At 42.5% G+C, this 16,963-nt stretch overlaps 1 protein-coding gene across 1 annotated transcript in view; it reads right to left on the bottom strand.

The window, feature by feature from the left end:
• CSMD1 (CUB and Sushi multiple domains 1) overlaps positions 1-16,963 on the bottom strand; it is a 1,942,714-nt gene that overhangs the window by 1,343,346 nt on the left and 582,405 nt on the right. The window contains exon 3 of the mRNA XM_059384481.1: positions 14,707-14,819. Within this exon, the coding sequence (XP_059240464.1) occupies positions 14,707-14,819 (113 nt within the window). The remainder of the gene's footprint in view (positions 1-14,706; positions 14,820-16,963) is intronic.

Here is a 16,963-nt window from a genome sequence, read left to right on the forward strand (position 1 = left end):
CTGTTTTTGCTTATGGTCAATAAGAATACCGTGGCTTTGCCTGGAACTGCCTCATCCCTGTGCAAGACACATAACCCTTCTCCCCAACAAGCTCCAAGAGACAGGACGTGATTTTCCCAGAACCAGGAGTTAGCACACACGTGAAGCATGCTTCAGATGTATTTGAGTTTGGTGAGCAATCACAGACAAATCCTGCGTCAGAGTCCCGCACGCCTTGACAGGCAACTTAGAAGAGAGCCCCTGGGTGGTTTACAAACAGTGTGGTTCTTCTTAGCCAGTCCGGAGTGATACTCGCTCTGAGAAGGGCTTCGGTTCCCTCCATTAGTATTCTGAGTAATGCCTGATGCTCTGATAGCCTGTCCTGTAACAGGCATGACTGTGACCAGGGACAGGGCAATTCATTCAGACCGGCTTCTGTTCGAACTGGCTGCTGGAAACAAAGCCAGCAATCTTATTTTTGGTCTATTAGTAAAACGACAGCACTAATTCGTTTCACAGAGGAACCAAACAGCTGTCAGATGGCGGTGAACGTCACCGTACACACATTACAATTTAGTTATGCTGAGTAGGACTTTTCCACTGGCACAGTTTTGTACTGTAAAGAGCTCCGAACCCTTTCCAAACGGTGCAAGTGACTTTCGTCACGCCAGTGTCCTCAGAGAGGACAATTCTAAGCACCAGAAACTCTTCACCCCCGGGCCTCTGCTTGCCCTTCAACACATCCAAAATGACAAGATGTCGGGAAACATGAAGGACAAAGAGATGTGCCATGAAAATGATCTTCAAAACACAACTTTACCCCCAACCACATAAAAGTCGGACCTCACAGCCCCTCTTTCTCCTACGTCTCCTGTTAACTGTCCCCCGGTGCAGGGGTGGGTTTTAAGTCAGGAGCGAGGAACTGACCTAACGTTTCAGATGCAGAAGTTTGAGGAGTACCTTTGGGGTTGAAATCCGAGGGCGATGCCTGTGGTCCTGGGAGCTTGTGAGGAGGCAGGACACACAGAAAGGAAACTCGGGAGCCGACGCCGACGCCACGCGCGACAGCAAACGTACACACTCGCAGTGGCCACGTCTCCCACACAAAACACAAAAGTGAAAATGTGCACAAGCTCTGGGCAAAGTATCAGCAGACGATGTGTTCATCACCAGCTTCCGAAGGGTTTGACTTCCTAAAGCCCCGAGTCTCCTGGGGTGTGACTCGGGGATGCACAGGGCTGTCCTGTCGGTCACAGCCAAACAATTAGCCTGACCTTCACGGGGAGCCCTTGGTCAGGTCACTGACTTTTTTCGACGGCACAATTAGACAGTGGGTTAAACAATGAAGCCAACCCCCCCCTCCCCCCAGCAGGAAACACCATCAGGCTTCTGAGCGAAGGAAAGAGCTCTGGCTTTCAGGACAGGGTCCCATGCAATGGCCGCCTATCCTTGTGGATAAAGTTTTACTGGGACTTAAGGATGCTCAGTCGCGCAAGCCCTGATCAGGGACGCGCTCATACTGCGGCTCCGCTGAGACAGAGACCGGGCAGACTGGGAAGCCAAAGGAGCTACGGTCTGGCCCTTTAGGGGAGAAGTTTGCCAGTTCTCTTCGCGGTGAGCACACCGGGCCCCCAGCTCTGCGGTCCCTGCGTGGCGATGCCATGTCGGAGAGTTATCGCACCTCGTGGAGTAGCGCTCTAGGAGTCAAGTCATCACGTACAGAGTTGTAAGGCTTAAATGAAACTTAATGTACAATAAAGGCTTTTTTCAATTTATCAAGTCTTAACGAGACTCTGTGGTGTAGCATGCTGGATGGCCTCTTGTTCTGAAGTTGTTGAAAATGGACATAATCGCACTGTCTTGGTTAAAATCCCGCCTAAAGTGTGTCGTGCAACGTGAGTGTTGTACGTAATGCTGTACTTCCTTGTAATGCTGTGTTCTGTTCGTCATTTACGCTGAAAGCTCAAATTGCCTTATTTTATAGGGGAGTCTACACATGAAAATAATCACTTTTTCAGGAACTTGGTAATAAACACAGGAGGATTAATTATAAACACCTGCCAGCCAGTTCCTGGGACTGGGTGAACTTAATATAAAAGTAATTCATTATCACTGTCCTTATGATTCACGCATCCGAACTTCTCTTCCAAAAAAGAGTCAAGTAAATACGTAAATTTTTGATACACATGTCAGAATTGTGCCATATGGGAAGGTTTTGAGCAAGTGTGAAAGTCTTCAAAAATGAAAAATAAAATGTGGAATGTTAAAATCCCATTTTTATGAGTTAAGCAGGATAAGGCGTCCGAGGCTGACACCGTTCAGCATCTCATTCCTGCGCCATCGCCCATGTGTCGCCCTCCTACACGCGGGCAGAGCTGCAGGAGGAAACCGCAGGGTCCCCCACACACCAGCTGTCTGCCCACCCACTCTCCTCTCTTCCCACATGGAGCTTTCCGTTCCATTATTCTAATATCTAAAAACATATTTAAGGAAAAAGAGATGCCTGATTCAAAAAAAAAAAAAAAACCAAAAAAAAACCAAAAACCCCACAAAATTAACATTTGAAGATGTATTTGATTAAAAGACTACAGAAGCTTAATGAGATGTGTATAAATTAATGTTGCAACTTGAAAGGCCCCAGGTCATTTTTTTTTTTTTTTTTGGCATTAAATGATATTTTTTTTTCTCTCCCTGAGGATATGAAAGAAATATAAGGTTATATTTTGGAAGAACCAAGGTCAAGAACGTTTGCAAGGAAGTTAGTTAAAACAAACACGGAGGCCGCCTGGAAAGGGCATTTCAACCTCTCCCGTCATGAAATGGGTAGTTGAGCAGCACGAGACTTTCCATACTCGGTTTTTAGAGAACAGATTTGGGAGGACACAAATACAAGACCAAATTATTTGTTTTCTTGATTTATAAGCTTAATTTCACCTCTGAATTGTAAGCTTTTGACTGATGCTGGTATACAAAGAGATTTCCTGTTTTTGGTTTCTGCCTCTCTGATTAGCACCAAGGAATGATAAGGGACTTAAGCGTCTACAATAAGAAGAGTGAGTGATTTTCTATAAATCTAAAACTTCTAAAAATATAGAAAACGGACCAACTCATAGTGTAACTCTATATGGTGCCATTTCCAGCTAATCAATAGAATCAGTGCCTCATTTGGTTGAAACTAAGAATAAATCATAATGGACCATTTCTTGAAATATAAATTCCATAGAGGTTACTCCCAAGAGATTGTAGATCGCCATTTTCTGACTACATTTAAAGGAAGCAAGTAAAACAAAGAAACAGCCCAGTGAGGTTGGAAACTTTTTAGACTAACAAACCCTTTGAGAACTGCGCTTCGATCCAGCAACACAGATGCCCACCTGACATGCAGTGACCCGTCAGCCTTAGGCAGCCAGGATATCAGGAATGATAATACATTTACACGCTAAATGCAAAGTCAGGAGTGGAATGAATCCTGAAATCTCTTCTAGACTGATTTAAGAACTCTGCGGATAAGCGTTTCTATCCTTTTTTACCATCTGAATGCATATTTTGTGTTTTTTCCACCACACATCAGAGTGTGAAGCATTGTTTAAAGCTTAAGTTTTCCATATAGCTACAGACTGATTATATTTAATGTGACATATATATCTTTCACAAAGGGGTCCAACGAAGGGAAGTGTTTCTCTATCTTTAAAACTAAAATGATTTTGATATAACTATCACATTGTAATATTTTTGTTCTGATTTAAATATTTGACATCCCTTTCCAACATTCTTGGATCCTTCTCGTTTCTATGTATGCCTGTGTTTCATTTTTTCCTTTCCATAATCCACATCAATCTCATTCTTTCCCATCTTTTCCTTGTGTTACCTCAGACTCACCAACTATAACTAGCAGCAACTGTTAAAAAAAAAAAAAAAAGTGATTTTGCCTTTCCTCCAGATCTCTATCCTATACTCCTGTTATTTTCAAAATAATGAACAAATCAACAACAAAACAACAGCAATAATACCTACAGACGTGAGTTGAGATTTGGGAAAAATTAAGAAGTCAACCTTAACCACACTGTAGAATTTCCAAGCTTGTCCTAAAACTAGTAAGTATCACCCAACCTCTTAGCTGGGATGAAAAGGCACTCTGCATTCTCACCAGTGGACTCTGGGCAACAGACGGAGGGCTTCCGAGGGGAGGTGGGGGGACGGGTGAGCCTGGTGGTGGGTATTAAGGAGGGCACGGATTGCACGGAGCGCTGTTATACACAAACAATGAATCACGGAACTTACATCAAAAACTAATGACGTCCTGTATGATGACTAACATAACATAATTAAAAAAAAAAGAAAAACAAAAAAAATCATCAACATCTGGCAATTTTTCTCACTACATAAAAAAGACGAAGAGACACAACGTGTAGACAGAGTGTCCAAGACTAGGACGGCAAAGCCGGTATCAGCAAGAGAGAGAGGAGCATAAGCCTTAAAGAAGGGTATCATATAATTCACAACTTGCAGAAATAATGACACATTATACCTATGGAGGGCATCTTTGAGGCCAGTCTGCAGAACTTGAAGCATGGACTAAAATTCTTACGAACCAGAGACGGAGCCAAACCATTGCAGTAGCTCATTTTCTGTAAGTTTCCCAGCAAGGCTCTGAGGCTGGCGCCATCCGTGCCTCATCTCACAGGGAGGAATCTGATGCAACCACTGCCTGTGTAACACGCGTGAGGGGCACACGGGGGGTGACTGGGAAACCAGAGCACACCAGACCTCAGGATCCATGCCCTTGTCTATGTGCAGATATCGACACAGTTAGATTCCCCTAACATTTTCCAACCCCAGTACCCACATAATAGCTAGCCGAGGGCTGACGGTCTTTCAGTGGCAAGAGAGGGCATCTGATTTCCAACATAATGAGCCACACATTACAGATCCATGGCAACAGCAACAAAAAAGACTATCAAAAATCACTCCGTCTCATAATTTTTGTTTGTAAAGCTTCATCTTATGTAATGATTGATTTTTATTCTTCAAATATTTCCTGAAATGAATTATTTCCAAATATTGTGTGTGTGTGTGTGCGTGTGTGTGTATGCGTGTGTGTGTGTATGCTTACAGGTTTGAAGCAATTAGACACAAGAAATCAGTTAAAAAACAAACAATATAAAAAAAAAATCTTGGGAGACGAGTGGCTAAAAAGAATAAAATATGTTTATAATCCACAGAGAATATTTTGAGAAATCTAAGTCTGTTACTTGTGATTTGGGAATTCCCCTTACGCACAAATATTAACCAATCCCTATTTTGTTATTGAAAATGATCTGGAAGATGTCTTTCCTATGGGATTAGTTTGCCTTTTATCATGCCCCTTGTAGACAGGCTACTGTTTCTGTATGTGGACTTGTAGTTAGGATGCATTGTTTCCTCTCATTTTCAAATGACCGAAACGTTCCGGCTGCAGAGACGGCCTTCGAAGGCAGGAAGTCAGCCATACGCAAACCACATAATCTTGAAGAACTTTTGATTACCTGGGTCAACTTTTCATTCAACTTCCAGATGTGAGTCAAAAATTCACTTACGAATACTGATTTCTGGGGCGCCTGGGTGGCTCAGTGGGTTAAGCCTCTGCCTTCAGCTCAGGTCATGATCTCAGGGTCCTGGTATCGAGCCCCGCATATCGGGCTCTCTGCTCAGCAGGGAGCCTGCTTCCCCCCTCTCTCTGCCTGCCTCTCTGCCTACTTGTGATCTTGTCTGTCAAATAAATAAACAAAATTAAAAAAATATATACTGATTTCCACATCCTCTTCAGAAAGACCTTCCTTTAGGATGTTATTTATTTATCTATTTATTTATTTATTTATTTATTTATTTATTTTTGATTTATTTGACAGAAATCACAAGTAGGCAGAGAGGCGGCAGAGAGAGAGGAAGGAAAGCAGGTTCCCCGCTGAGCAGAGAGCCCAATGCGGGACTCGATCCCAGGATCCTGGGATCATGACCTGAGTTGAAGGCAGAGGCTTTAACCCACTGAGCCACCCAGGCACCCCTGTTATTTAATTTTTTAATGCTCCTTACAACGAACTAAATGATGCGACTATACAGAGAAAAATCAAGCAATCTTTCTTCCTAATTCCTCCCCAAAGTCATGCGCTTTAGCAATCCCCCGCATATTCTACAACTCCCTGAATATTCACACAAGCATATGTGTGTACGCAGTGCACGTACGTGATACGTGCACGCTCAGACACATGGACATGGGAAGACACCCTTGTGCAAGAACTTCAAAACACATTCTTTTCACCAAAATGGGATTCTACCGTTTTCTTCCCTTTCATATATTCTGGGCATCCGTTTATATCAATGCATACAGGACTAAGACGAACTGAATCTTTCTAATTGTATGAGCATTTTGGAAAAAAATACTTCCTTATAGTGATGCTTGACGGAATAGTGCACAGGTGATGTAATGAGGGTGTGTGCGTGCGCGTGTGTGTGCACACGTGTGTGTGCACATGTGGGGGGCGGGATCAGGGCAGAAGACTGGCTCAGACTCTCTCAGTAGGCCTCTCTGCAGAATGTACTATTTTAATGAATCTATAGTAATCGTCTCCTACTGAATCAGAAACGAGACTTTCTAACGCACAGAGCACAGACTTCATCTCTCTGGGGTAAACACACAGTAATGACGCTCACAAAACCAATATATATAGAATCCAGACGCCAGATTAATGAACGGCCCCGCGCAGGACTAGGCGGCTCGAAAGCCTTCCTTCTCTCCCCTCAGGCCGGTGTGTGTCGCCGCGTCACAACCCGGAGGCTCCTCGCGCACACGTGCAGTCCGAACGGCAGAAATCGGAGAAGTGACAGAAATCAGATGCGAGAACATTTGGTGGCGCAGGTGAGCGGGGCTTCCTCGCCCGTCTACAGTCCTTCTGAGCTTTTCCTTACTTCTGGAACTCTCGAGACCTTGCTGGAGCCTGGGAAAAGTTTTCTGCACCCAAAGCCACCCACCAAATTGTACATGTCGTTTCACAGCCTCGTAGGAACGGAGATGATCCCTGCTCCCCCACCCCAGCCCTGCAGCTCCTGACGCGGGGAACCCTGCAGAGATGCAAGACAGGGGGGAACCCTGCAGAGATGCAAGACAGGGGCAGGAGCAAGCGGCCTCCCTGCCCGGCCCGCGGCCCCTCGGGCGTGGCTGTGACTCTCAGACTCAACAGTGTCGTCCCAGAGTGTGCCACTCCTCTTGGCGGAACTGGACTGGACGTGGCTTTGCCTCTGGCAGCGTGTTCTGCCTCTGGTACTCATTTTACCTTTTCTTCCGTCATCATGAGTGTCAGTAGCATCGGTTACAGATAGGCCTTGCTAGATGGGTGAAACTCATTTTTTACGGCAGGACTGAATCCCTTTTTCACAGCCCCGTTATCTGATTGCCTTAATGTTGTCCCTTCAGGAAGGAATCCTATCTCGGGACACCTGGGTGGCTCAGGGGGTGAAACCTCTGCCTTTGGCTCGGGTCATGATCTCAGGGTCCTGAGATGGAGCCCCGCGTCCGGCTCTCTGCTCAGCGGGGAGCCTGCTTCCTCCCCTCTCTCTGCCTGCCTCTCTGCTTACTTGTGATCTCTCTCTGCCAAATAAATAAATAAAATCTTTAAAAAAAAGAAAGGAACCCTATCTCTCCTATGCCTGTGCCTTTTGGAGGCGTTCATATTGGTATTACTAATAGCAACAACGATTTTCCAGCGCCGTTCCAAAATCTTTGCTTAGCGGTTCTCGTGCAGCTTTCTGAAAATCTCTGCAAATCAAGACCTAAAAGGAGACCCAGGCTCTAGGGCGTGCACCCGGACAGGGTCTGCTAAGAGCACCAACAGCTTCGCTCACTCTAAGGTAAAGGTCTGTCCGTGCTTGTCTTTACCCACTCACACAGCCGAAACAGTCAGGAGGAAAGGCATTCCAGACGTGCCCATGTGTTCCAACCCCAGTCCCTGTTATTAACCCAAGATCATGGCTGAGGGTCAGCTGAGGGACCGCTAACTGCCGCCGCTTGGCCACCCCATTCTCAGTCAGAAAGCTTTCCTTCCTGCCAGGTGGGTCATTCATGTTCCACACTTTAATTCAGGTTGAGTTTGGATAATCACTTCAGGAGAGAAATAAATCAGTGCTGACATTCTAAATAAAGCTTCGAGCTTGAAGGGTAATAATCTAGCTGCTCTTTCTAAGTCCAGATCCACGTGTGTTAGAGGAAAGAAAATGCGGCTTGAGTGATGTGTCAGAGGGAAATGCCAAACACACTGAGGCAACAAGAAACGCACGGTCGGTCCAGAGCCCCACCCCAGCCCGGAGCTCCTGACGCTGCGAACCCCAGAGCAAAAGGGGCTTCACTGGAGCCAAGACCCCCTATTCCCTGCTGAAAACCTAAGGACTCCATGAAAATGTTGGCCATTTGCATCCATGACATCAATGCGTAATAAATGATATTAATCCATTTTAAGTCCTCGCAAGCTTACAATAATGGCCTGTGTGAAGTCCATTATTTTTTAAACATGAACAGTTTGAGCACGTTGTGCACCATGAATCTCTTTGTGTGTAAACCCGTTCGGGGCTGTTTTAGAATCTTGTAGATGAGAGGATGTGCTAACCAGAAGGAAGATTAAATTCACATCAGTTAATCGGGGCACTTAAAGTGGTTTTCACTCTAGGGGTTGGGGGGAGAAGAAAAATACTAGATGAAATTAAGTCATGGTCAAAGGTAGATTTCTTATCAAGATCTCGTTTTGAATATTTAGATGCTGACAAATGTCAAGGACTCAAATATTCCTTCAGCATCTACTACTCTCAAGGACACAGAGACGGGGAGCAGGACAGACGTTTCTCAAGGCCAGTCTGGAGGCAAACGTGCTGTGGGAATTCGGAACTTACCAAATGCACATCTGCCCTCTGCTTTCATGGTTCCCGACACCACAGCCATGTTGAAGGGCCCAAAGATGACAAATTGTGAAATGAAAGCACAGATTAAAAAACTGCAGTTTATGTAGTAGTCCAGTGGAATTCATTCCGCTTCTGCTTACAGGATGACACAGAGGAGGTGCTGGAAGCCACAGATGAAACCACATAAAAGTGACCTCCTCGACTGAGGCGGGGCAGTGGGGCCCCGCTGCACGTCCCCGTGAACCCTGAGGAGAATGGAGGCCCAGCATCTCCCCCTCCAGGCAGTCCTCCATCAACCTCCCCCCACTTCGGCATTCCTCAACATGGTACTCCGTTTTCTCCACAGCCTGGAACGTGACTCTTCCTCCCTCAGAAAGATCCCCCCCTTCCTCTCTTCCTGCAAAGCTTCTATTCAGCCCCTGACAGAATGAAGACATTTGTCACAGGAGTTTTTTAAACACATCATCTGAGATTAATTCTGTAAGGACCTGTACCTGGCCCCCAAGGGCAGCTGGCCTCCCTTCTTTGTCCAACCCTGTCAAACACCAACACTCGTCAAACATAGTCTCTATGTTCCCCTGAAAGGGGCCATGTTCTCCCTCATTGTGGCTTCAGAACCACCACGGCCTTCCCATCTTTGTGCTCCTATCACTCAGCTCCGCGCTGGGCCTCTGGGAGATGCTGAGTGAAGCTGAGTGAGTAAATGAGAGAAAGAATGAACGGGGACATGTGTGTGTTCATTTGCGTAACCACACACATTCCCCGGCGTACACCGGGGTGCCTCTGTACACACGTGGATGTAGTTGTGCATCACATGGGCAAAAACGTGATTCTCTGACTGTGTGCCCGCGTGTCAGTGCACACGTTCATGAGTTTGCATCTGCCGATGTCGCACGCAAATAAGAACATGAGCGGCTAAATCGCGAGGGAGTAAGAATTAGAACTTCGAGACAGAGGGGCTTGCGTGTCCTCTGCTTTCACAAGTCTGTAGCTATGAGGTCTTGGCCAGCTGGATTCCTGTCAGTTATGACCTCACTTCCTCCACCTGAAAACACGAGGCAATCTAATTTCACTTATAGGAATCCTATAGGAATTTAATAAGAAAATGTATACAGGAGCTCATACCAGCCTACACACACACCTTAGTAAACCTAACGTACGCCTTAGTAAGCAGAACATGCGTTATAATTGGTAGAATGAAGGACTCTAAGTCAAAAATTTTTTTTAAAACCTTAAATAATTCCTTTAGAAGAACATTTTATAACCCAGGGGAGGCTCTTAAATTATCTTCATGGGCAATTGTTTTTCTCATTCCAATTAATGAACTGTTTTGTATGAAACACGATTTCTTGCCACAAGCAAATTTTTACTATTTAGCATGTCAAATTTCTCCTCATTATGCCACCAGTATTTGTTTCATTCAAATAGATCCTTCACTCAGAGTCTTATACTACGCGCATAAAATTGAAGTCCGGTATAGTCTAAGACAGAAACTTGGAAAGATGAGGGAAAAGCTGAGTGTGTAAAATCAGCATCTTATGATCAAAATATATGACTATCTACACGTGTCGTTAAAAATGCTCCCTTTGCAGCTACCATGTCAGCAACAATTTTTAAAGAAATCTTAAAAAGAGTAGTTTCCCACAATTTATCAGTTTTGCCTAAGAATCCAGCGTAACCTTCCTTCAACCTCACCAGATGCAAATACTCAAAATGTGAGTATGATTTTCATTCTGATACCTTTAAAACATCTGCTGTCCCATAGATAAAAGCCCTTTGCCAATTGTTCAAAGAAAATTTGGTTCCCAACCAATGAATTGCCCTACACGTTTGAAAGATGTTCTATGCAAGGAAAGTATTGATTCTAGTGAATACACAGGGGACTCATTAATTTGAATCACAGAGTTGGTGTTTTCTACCCAAGTGTAAATGGTATTAGGCATAAAAATTCTATCTCACAGAAAATGTGGAATTATGAAAAATACAACCAATGTCCAAGAAACCTTACTTCACCTGCAAAATGTCTAAAAAGTCAACCTAAATTATAGTACATAATTGTGAAAATTGCATTTTTTAAAAATTTAATCAAGAGTAAAATGATTAAACATCAGCAAATAAAAATTAGGAAATAGATATTTGAATGATTCCCAGAACAAAAACCAAAATAGATATTTGAATGATTCCCAGAACAAAAACCAACATGTGCATTAACATAAGAAAAGTCACTTAAAAATAAATCAAACTTTAAACCAAAATAACTCAAATGTCAGGTTGAAGAGTTTTCATGCTCTATTTGTGAATGTTCTTAACATTTAATTACTTTGTCATGAATTAGAAAAAGCATTAGAAATAGAGGCATCTCAGAAAAAAAAAAGAAAGGGAGGAAGGACGGAAGGAAGGGGGGAGGGGTGGACAGAAAGAAGGAAAGAAAAAAAGAGAGAAAGGAAGAAAGAAGAAGACATCTTTTAAAAGTGGGGAAAAAAATAAGAAGTGTTCTTTGGGGCACATTGTCTAGATTTTCACATCATTGAACTGATTTGTTCTCCTTGACCTCAAGTCAAGTGATGGCCATGCCTTGTCATGGGTGTTCGTCGTTACATAGTATTTGTATTAGTATTAGTATTTGTTACGTAGTATTTGTCACGCCTTGTCCAATCTCCTAATGCTATTTTTCTTAAGTTATACATAAACTTGAAATAAATGAAGCAATTTTTTTTGGTAACTGAAATCTTAATGAAAAAAAGTTGACAAATAGAAATATAAAAGTAAGTGCTATTTACATATATGATATTTCAATATTGGGAAAATACAGGAGGTTTGATAGTAATCCATGTCATGGTACATTAAGTATAATCTCAATGTATTCTATTGTAAATTTATCAAAAAATGTCAATTCCTAGGTTTACTATAAAGAATAATGTTCCATGATGAACCTAGCAAATGCAATCTTATAAAAAACCCTATTAAGTTGGTAACTTCAATTTTACTGAAGTATGTATGTATTGGAATATGTTGATTTCACTGAGAATCTATAAATTTACTAAGACTCCGAAGGTCTCCATATTTAGACAGTCAATTACTGTTGATGAGCAATGTTACTGTGAAATTTATAAGTATTTCCACTTAATTTCCAGGGTTAAATTCATTGACTGAATGCATTAATTAGAATTTTAAAATTATTGTTTTCGTACGCATTATGTAGTATAATATTTCCATGCATGAATAATAATTTATGTAAATAGTGCCATTCCAAATCACTGCCAGAAAACTACGGAGTTCAGTGCCCCGATCAAACTTGTTATCAAGGTTATCATGTTTAGACCTATTGTAAAAGTTTGAAACGTTTTCTCCAGTTTAAGCAAATTTCAAACATCAGTCTGGTAATGTTAAATACACTCTAATTTTATCTGGAAAGTGGTAGTAGTTTAAGACTATAGAATATTATGTTTTTGGACAAGCTGATCGACTGTTCTATAAATTAAGTTTCCTTTAGAGGTCTTGGAAACGACATTAGAATCTTATTATAGTATTCAGATTAGAACAGTGACTTGATGGACAGCGTCCCCAAAATGAGAACTCGAGAGAATCAAGGAAATCTGAATCCCCCAGAGGATTCAGCGTTCTGGCTCCCAACGAAAATGTACATAATTTCCTGCCCCTTATCCTTGGTTCTGCTTTATATTTTATTTGGATTGGTATGTCTGTATATTTTATGCATAATTTTCAAGAAAGTCTCCCTTTCTTCAGTGGCTGTGCCTACACCTATATCTAACTTCCCTGTGGGAACGTGGACTATTGACAAGTCAGCTGGCGCTCACAGTGGAGGTTTTGCTCTCTTCCCGATAAATACTCCAGGCCCTCATCCTCTGTCGAGACCATAGTTAACTTTATTTCTCCAGGTACTACATATTGATTTTCTCAGGAGACCTTTAAGCTAACGGGGAAATATTTTTAAAACAGAGATACTAAATATTATATACAATTTTAGTTTTGTTGAAAAAGCACTTTTTAATGCAGTATCTTTTTTTGTTCTCCATTCAAGAAAAAGGCTTGTATCTGCTTGTAAATATCAGACTCTATTATAATGTCATTAATTAAAATATAAACTTCATAAAAAAGCATGTCCGCAGATCAACAACTTTACAATGCATGTTTAACTGAACTCCTGGTTAAGTAGGTTTCCTCTTCATTTAAAAAAAAAAAAAAATTAGTAACTCATCAGTGTTCTTTGCCGTGGAGACAGTCTCCCCGATCGTGTGTTTTAAACCATCAGGAAAACCAGTAACATCCACAACAATAGGGCAGAGTCAGCAGAATTACTCATCTGGCAATTATCCAACATCAACCGCGTTTCCACAACATGTATCTTAGGAAATTGAGCAAAATATCATATTCCAGTACCGGCTCTGTCAGGAAGGAGAGGAAAATTGCCAGTTTCTAAAATATTGGAGCATTATCAACAATCTGAGCAAATACCAGATACATGGATAGGACAGCCATGGGTAGCTAGGACCAGGTGCCTTAGAAACACTTTCGAAATGTTGAGCAGAAAAGAAATTATGTGAAGTTAGCGTATGTAGGAAGTGGTAGGTAGGCGCACCTTTGAAAGCTAATCGCACCTATTAACCTTCACTTAGCTTGTTACTCTCCAAAGATTAAGTTACTCCCTGATGGTAACAGACTTAAGCACCTGCAAGTGTATTCCATATCCTGATGCCAGCATATATGCAAATCCAGGGGCCGGAAAGACACTGGAATCAGAAGAGAAAATGATGCTAACCATCATTCCATCCAAAACACGAAATAAGAGGATAAACTGGGCTGTCTAGATACTTGTGCAAAGACAACATTTTACGCACGTTTTCTGGTAACGCATAGTAGCCAAGCTGAGCGGCACAAAGCACAGTAGATTTTATCTTTCCACAAAGAAGGGTTTTCCCCCAAGTGCACCGAGACTCTGCACAAAAGCACAGGCAGAGGGGACTCAATCCAGAACCACACCCTAAGGAAGCGAGGCCAAACTACCCATGGGCTTGTACCCCTCCCCATAACCTATTTCCAATCCACACGCTCGGGAATGGATTTATATTAAAGTTAATAGACTCTGTATTACACAGGAAGGAAAATCTTATACGTCTCGGTAACACAAGGTGAAAACAGACACACCTCAGCATTCACGCTTAAAGAATTACTAGAGTAACTTCTTAACACGGAATTCCTGAAAGGAGCATCTGAACCACTTCCTCTCTCCGAGGCTGAATTCTCTCATCTTTTTAAAATGTCTGTCCCCAAGTTCAACAGTAGTTCCACCATACCAAGACTCCAGTGGGCACCTAGGCACAAAATCTGAAAACACAAAATGCAGACGCCTTGCCATGACCAAACAGTAAAACCCAAATAATCTTCTCAAGTACAAGTCTCGGCTTTGACAAGAGAAACTCGCATCATGGAATTCTCTTCACTTAAGCACTCACGGCATCACTGTCCAGCGAAAAGTTAAGAATCAAACTCTTAAAACACTTCCAAGTTCAAGGTGAATTTTTCACGGGAACAGTGCTGCAAGTCAGTACTCAAAATGATCAAAACTTCTCCGCCACCCATCAAAAGGAAAGCACTTCTCCAACGAACAAGACTACCGCCCAGAGAGGAACACGGTAAACACACAGTTCGCCCCGGAAAGTCTGGCTGTGACGGCCGTGACGGTGCTGGGCCATCAGGAATATATTGCACCACTGCACTGAGATCTGGAACCCGCGCCGCAAGCAGGAGCAGGTCTGGACAGCGCGCCCAGGAAGGTCCTACCTTCATACAGGGCCTTGAAGCCTTGGGCGCTCACGGCGAAGTCCGTCGTGAACCACAGCGTGAGGATGGAGCCCGTGCTGACGACGGAGGACGGCAGCTGGAATCCCGACAGCCTAAACCACACAAAACAGAGCAACAGAATGAAACAGCATGAACTTGTGATTCAGCACATTTGATGACGTCATCGCGCGTCTGGCTCCACTGCCGCATATTCATCTGAGATATGAGCTAGACTATTACATCATCCACTCTCACGGTGTGGCCAGGTCACTGTGAGGAAGCACGTTCAAGCCACGGTCCATTTAAACCATGTTTTGAGAAAATTCTTTCTTGAAGATATTGCGCAATACATCACTGCAGGAGTCGGGGGCAGGAAACGTAAAGTCATCCTCATGCCTGCTCCGTGAAAATATGTGATTTATCGTGCACTTTGATTTGTCACTGTCCTCCTAAATTATTAGGTGGTAGTTTGTCACATCTCCTAGCTTTGTTTTGTTTTTGTTTTTTAAGATTTTATTTATTTATTTGACAGACAGAGATCACAAGTAGGCAGAGAGGCAGGCAGAGAGAGAGGAGGAAACAGGCTCCCCGCTGAGCAGAGAGCCCGATGCGAGACTCGATCCCAGGACTCAGGGATCATGACCTGAGCCGAAGGCAGAGGCTTTAACTCACTGAGCCACCTAGGTGCCCCCCACATCTCCTAGTTAATGTGCTTATTCTTATTACCTGCCCCAAATAAATTATAGCTTTCTTGAAAAGAAAACATATACTAGTCACAGCATAATAAACAAAAATCAATTACTGGCTTGAGCAGAAGTCAAATGAATTGATTTTAATGTTTGGTTTTCAAGGTAAGTCTTTTGGATTCCTACCTATGTTTTTTCCCCTATCACTATCATTTTAGTGATGATAAAGTCAGCAGCCTGAATGAGTGAACTAGGATAATCATATATACTTTATGCATAATGCCTTATAAAGTAACAGCTTTCCAAAAGGTCGAAGAAATGCTTCATCAATTTATATTTTACCTAAAGTTTGCTAATTAAGTAGGTTGTCTCTAGATATGTGATTTAGTACAGTCCAAAAACAACTGATTCCAAAAGGAGTAGGTCTGAATGTTCTTTCTTTGTAGGGAAATTCTGGCTTTGCCAGTAAGTCTAGGGTATTGAATATCTAATTCCAGCTGCTATAGGTTTCAGAATCAAACTAGAAATTCATAAGAGAAAAATGACAGGACAATCACCAGCCCCTAAACAGCACAGTTCTAAGTATCCAGGGATCGAAGAAGAAAATGAAGAAAAAATACATTCAAATGAATGAAAAGAAAAAGACAAGCTATCAAAAGCTGGAGAACTCAGTTAAGCAATGCTGAGAGGGAAATCAATAGTATTAAAAATACACATTAGAAAATAGGAGAATTCTCATATAAGCAACCCAAACCCCCATCTAAAGAACTTCAGAAAGGATGAAGAAAATAATTGCAAAGCAAAGAGAAGGCAAGAGGTATAAGATAAATGCAGAAATCAAAGTAACTTAAAATAGAAGAAAAACAGAAAAAAAAAACAATGAAACAGAAGCTGATTCTTGGCAAAGAGCAACAAATGTCTAGCAAAACTGACACAAAAAGTGGCAGCAGGTAGAAGACAAATACCTAATGTCAGGAATAAAACAGGAAATATTACTACAGACCCCACAGACATAAAATAATAAGGGGAAACTACAAAAAATACACACATAAATTTAATAACTTAGAAGAAACAGGCTGCTTCTTTAAAAAAGCACATAGTATCACAACTTCCTGAATACAAAACAGAAAATCTGAATAATGCTGTAACTATTAAAACTCTACCAGAAGAAATCCCCAGGCCAGGTGGTTTTATGGGAAATTCTACTGGCATAGACTGAATGTCTGTGTCCCCCCAAAAATCACATGTTGAAACCCAGCTCCCAAGGCGATGATGCGTAGAAGTACAGCCTTCAGGGGGTCATTGGATCAGGAGGGCAGAGCCCCCGTAAGTGGGATTAGCACCCTTATCAGAGAAATTCCAGAACATTTCCAGCTTCCTGCTATCATGTGAGGAACAAGACAGCAAGAAGTTGCTTCTGTGTAACAAAAAACACTCCCACCAGACACCAGATCGGCTGGCACCATGATCCCAGACTCCCCTGTCTCAATAACTGTGGGAAATAAATCTGTGCTGTTACTGAGCTGCTTGGTCTGTGCTATTCTGCTGTATACACTTGGACAGCTACCCAA

Source organism: Mustela nigripes, chromosome 18 (assembly GCF_022355385.1).
Source record: "Mustela nigripes isolate SB6536 chromosome 18, MUSNIG.SB6536, whole genome shotgun sequence".
Lineage (NCBI taxonomy): Eukaryota > Metazoa > Chordata > Mammalia > Carnivora > Mustelidae > Mustela > Mustela nigripes.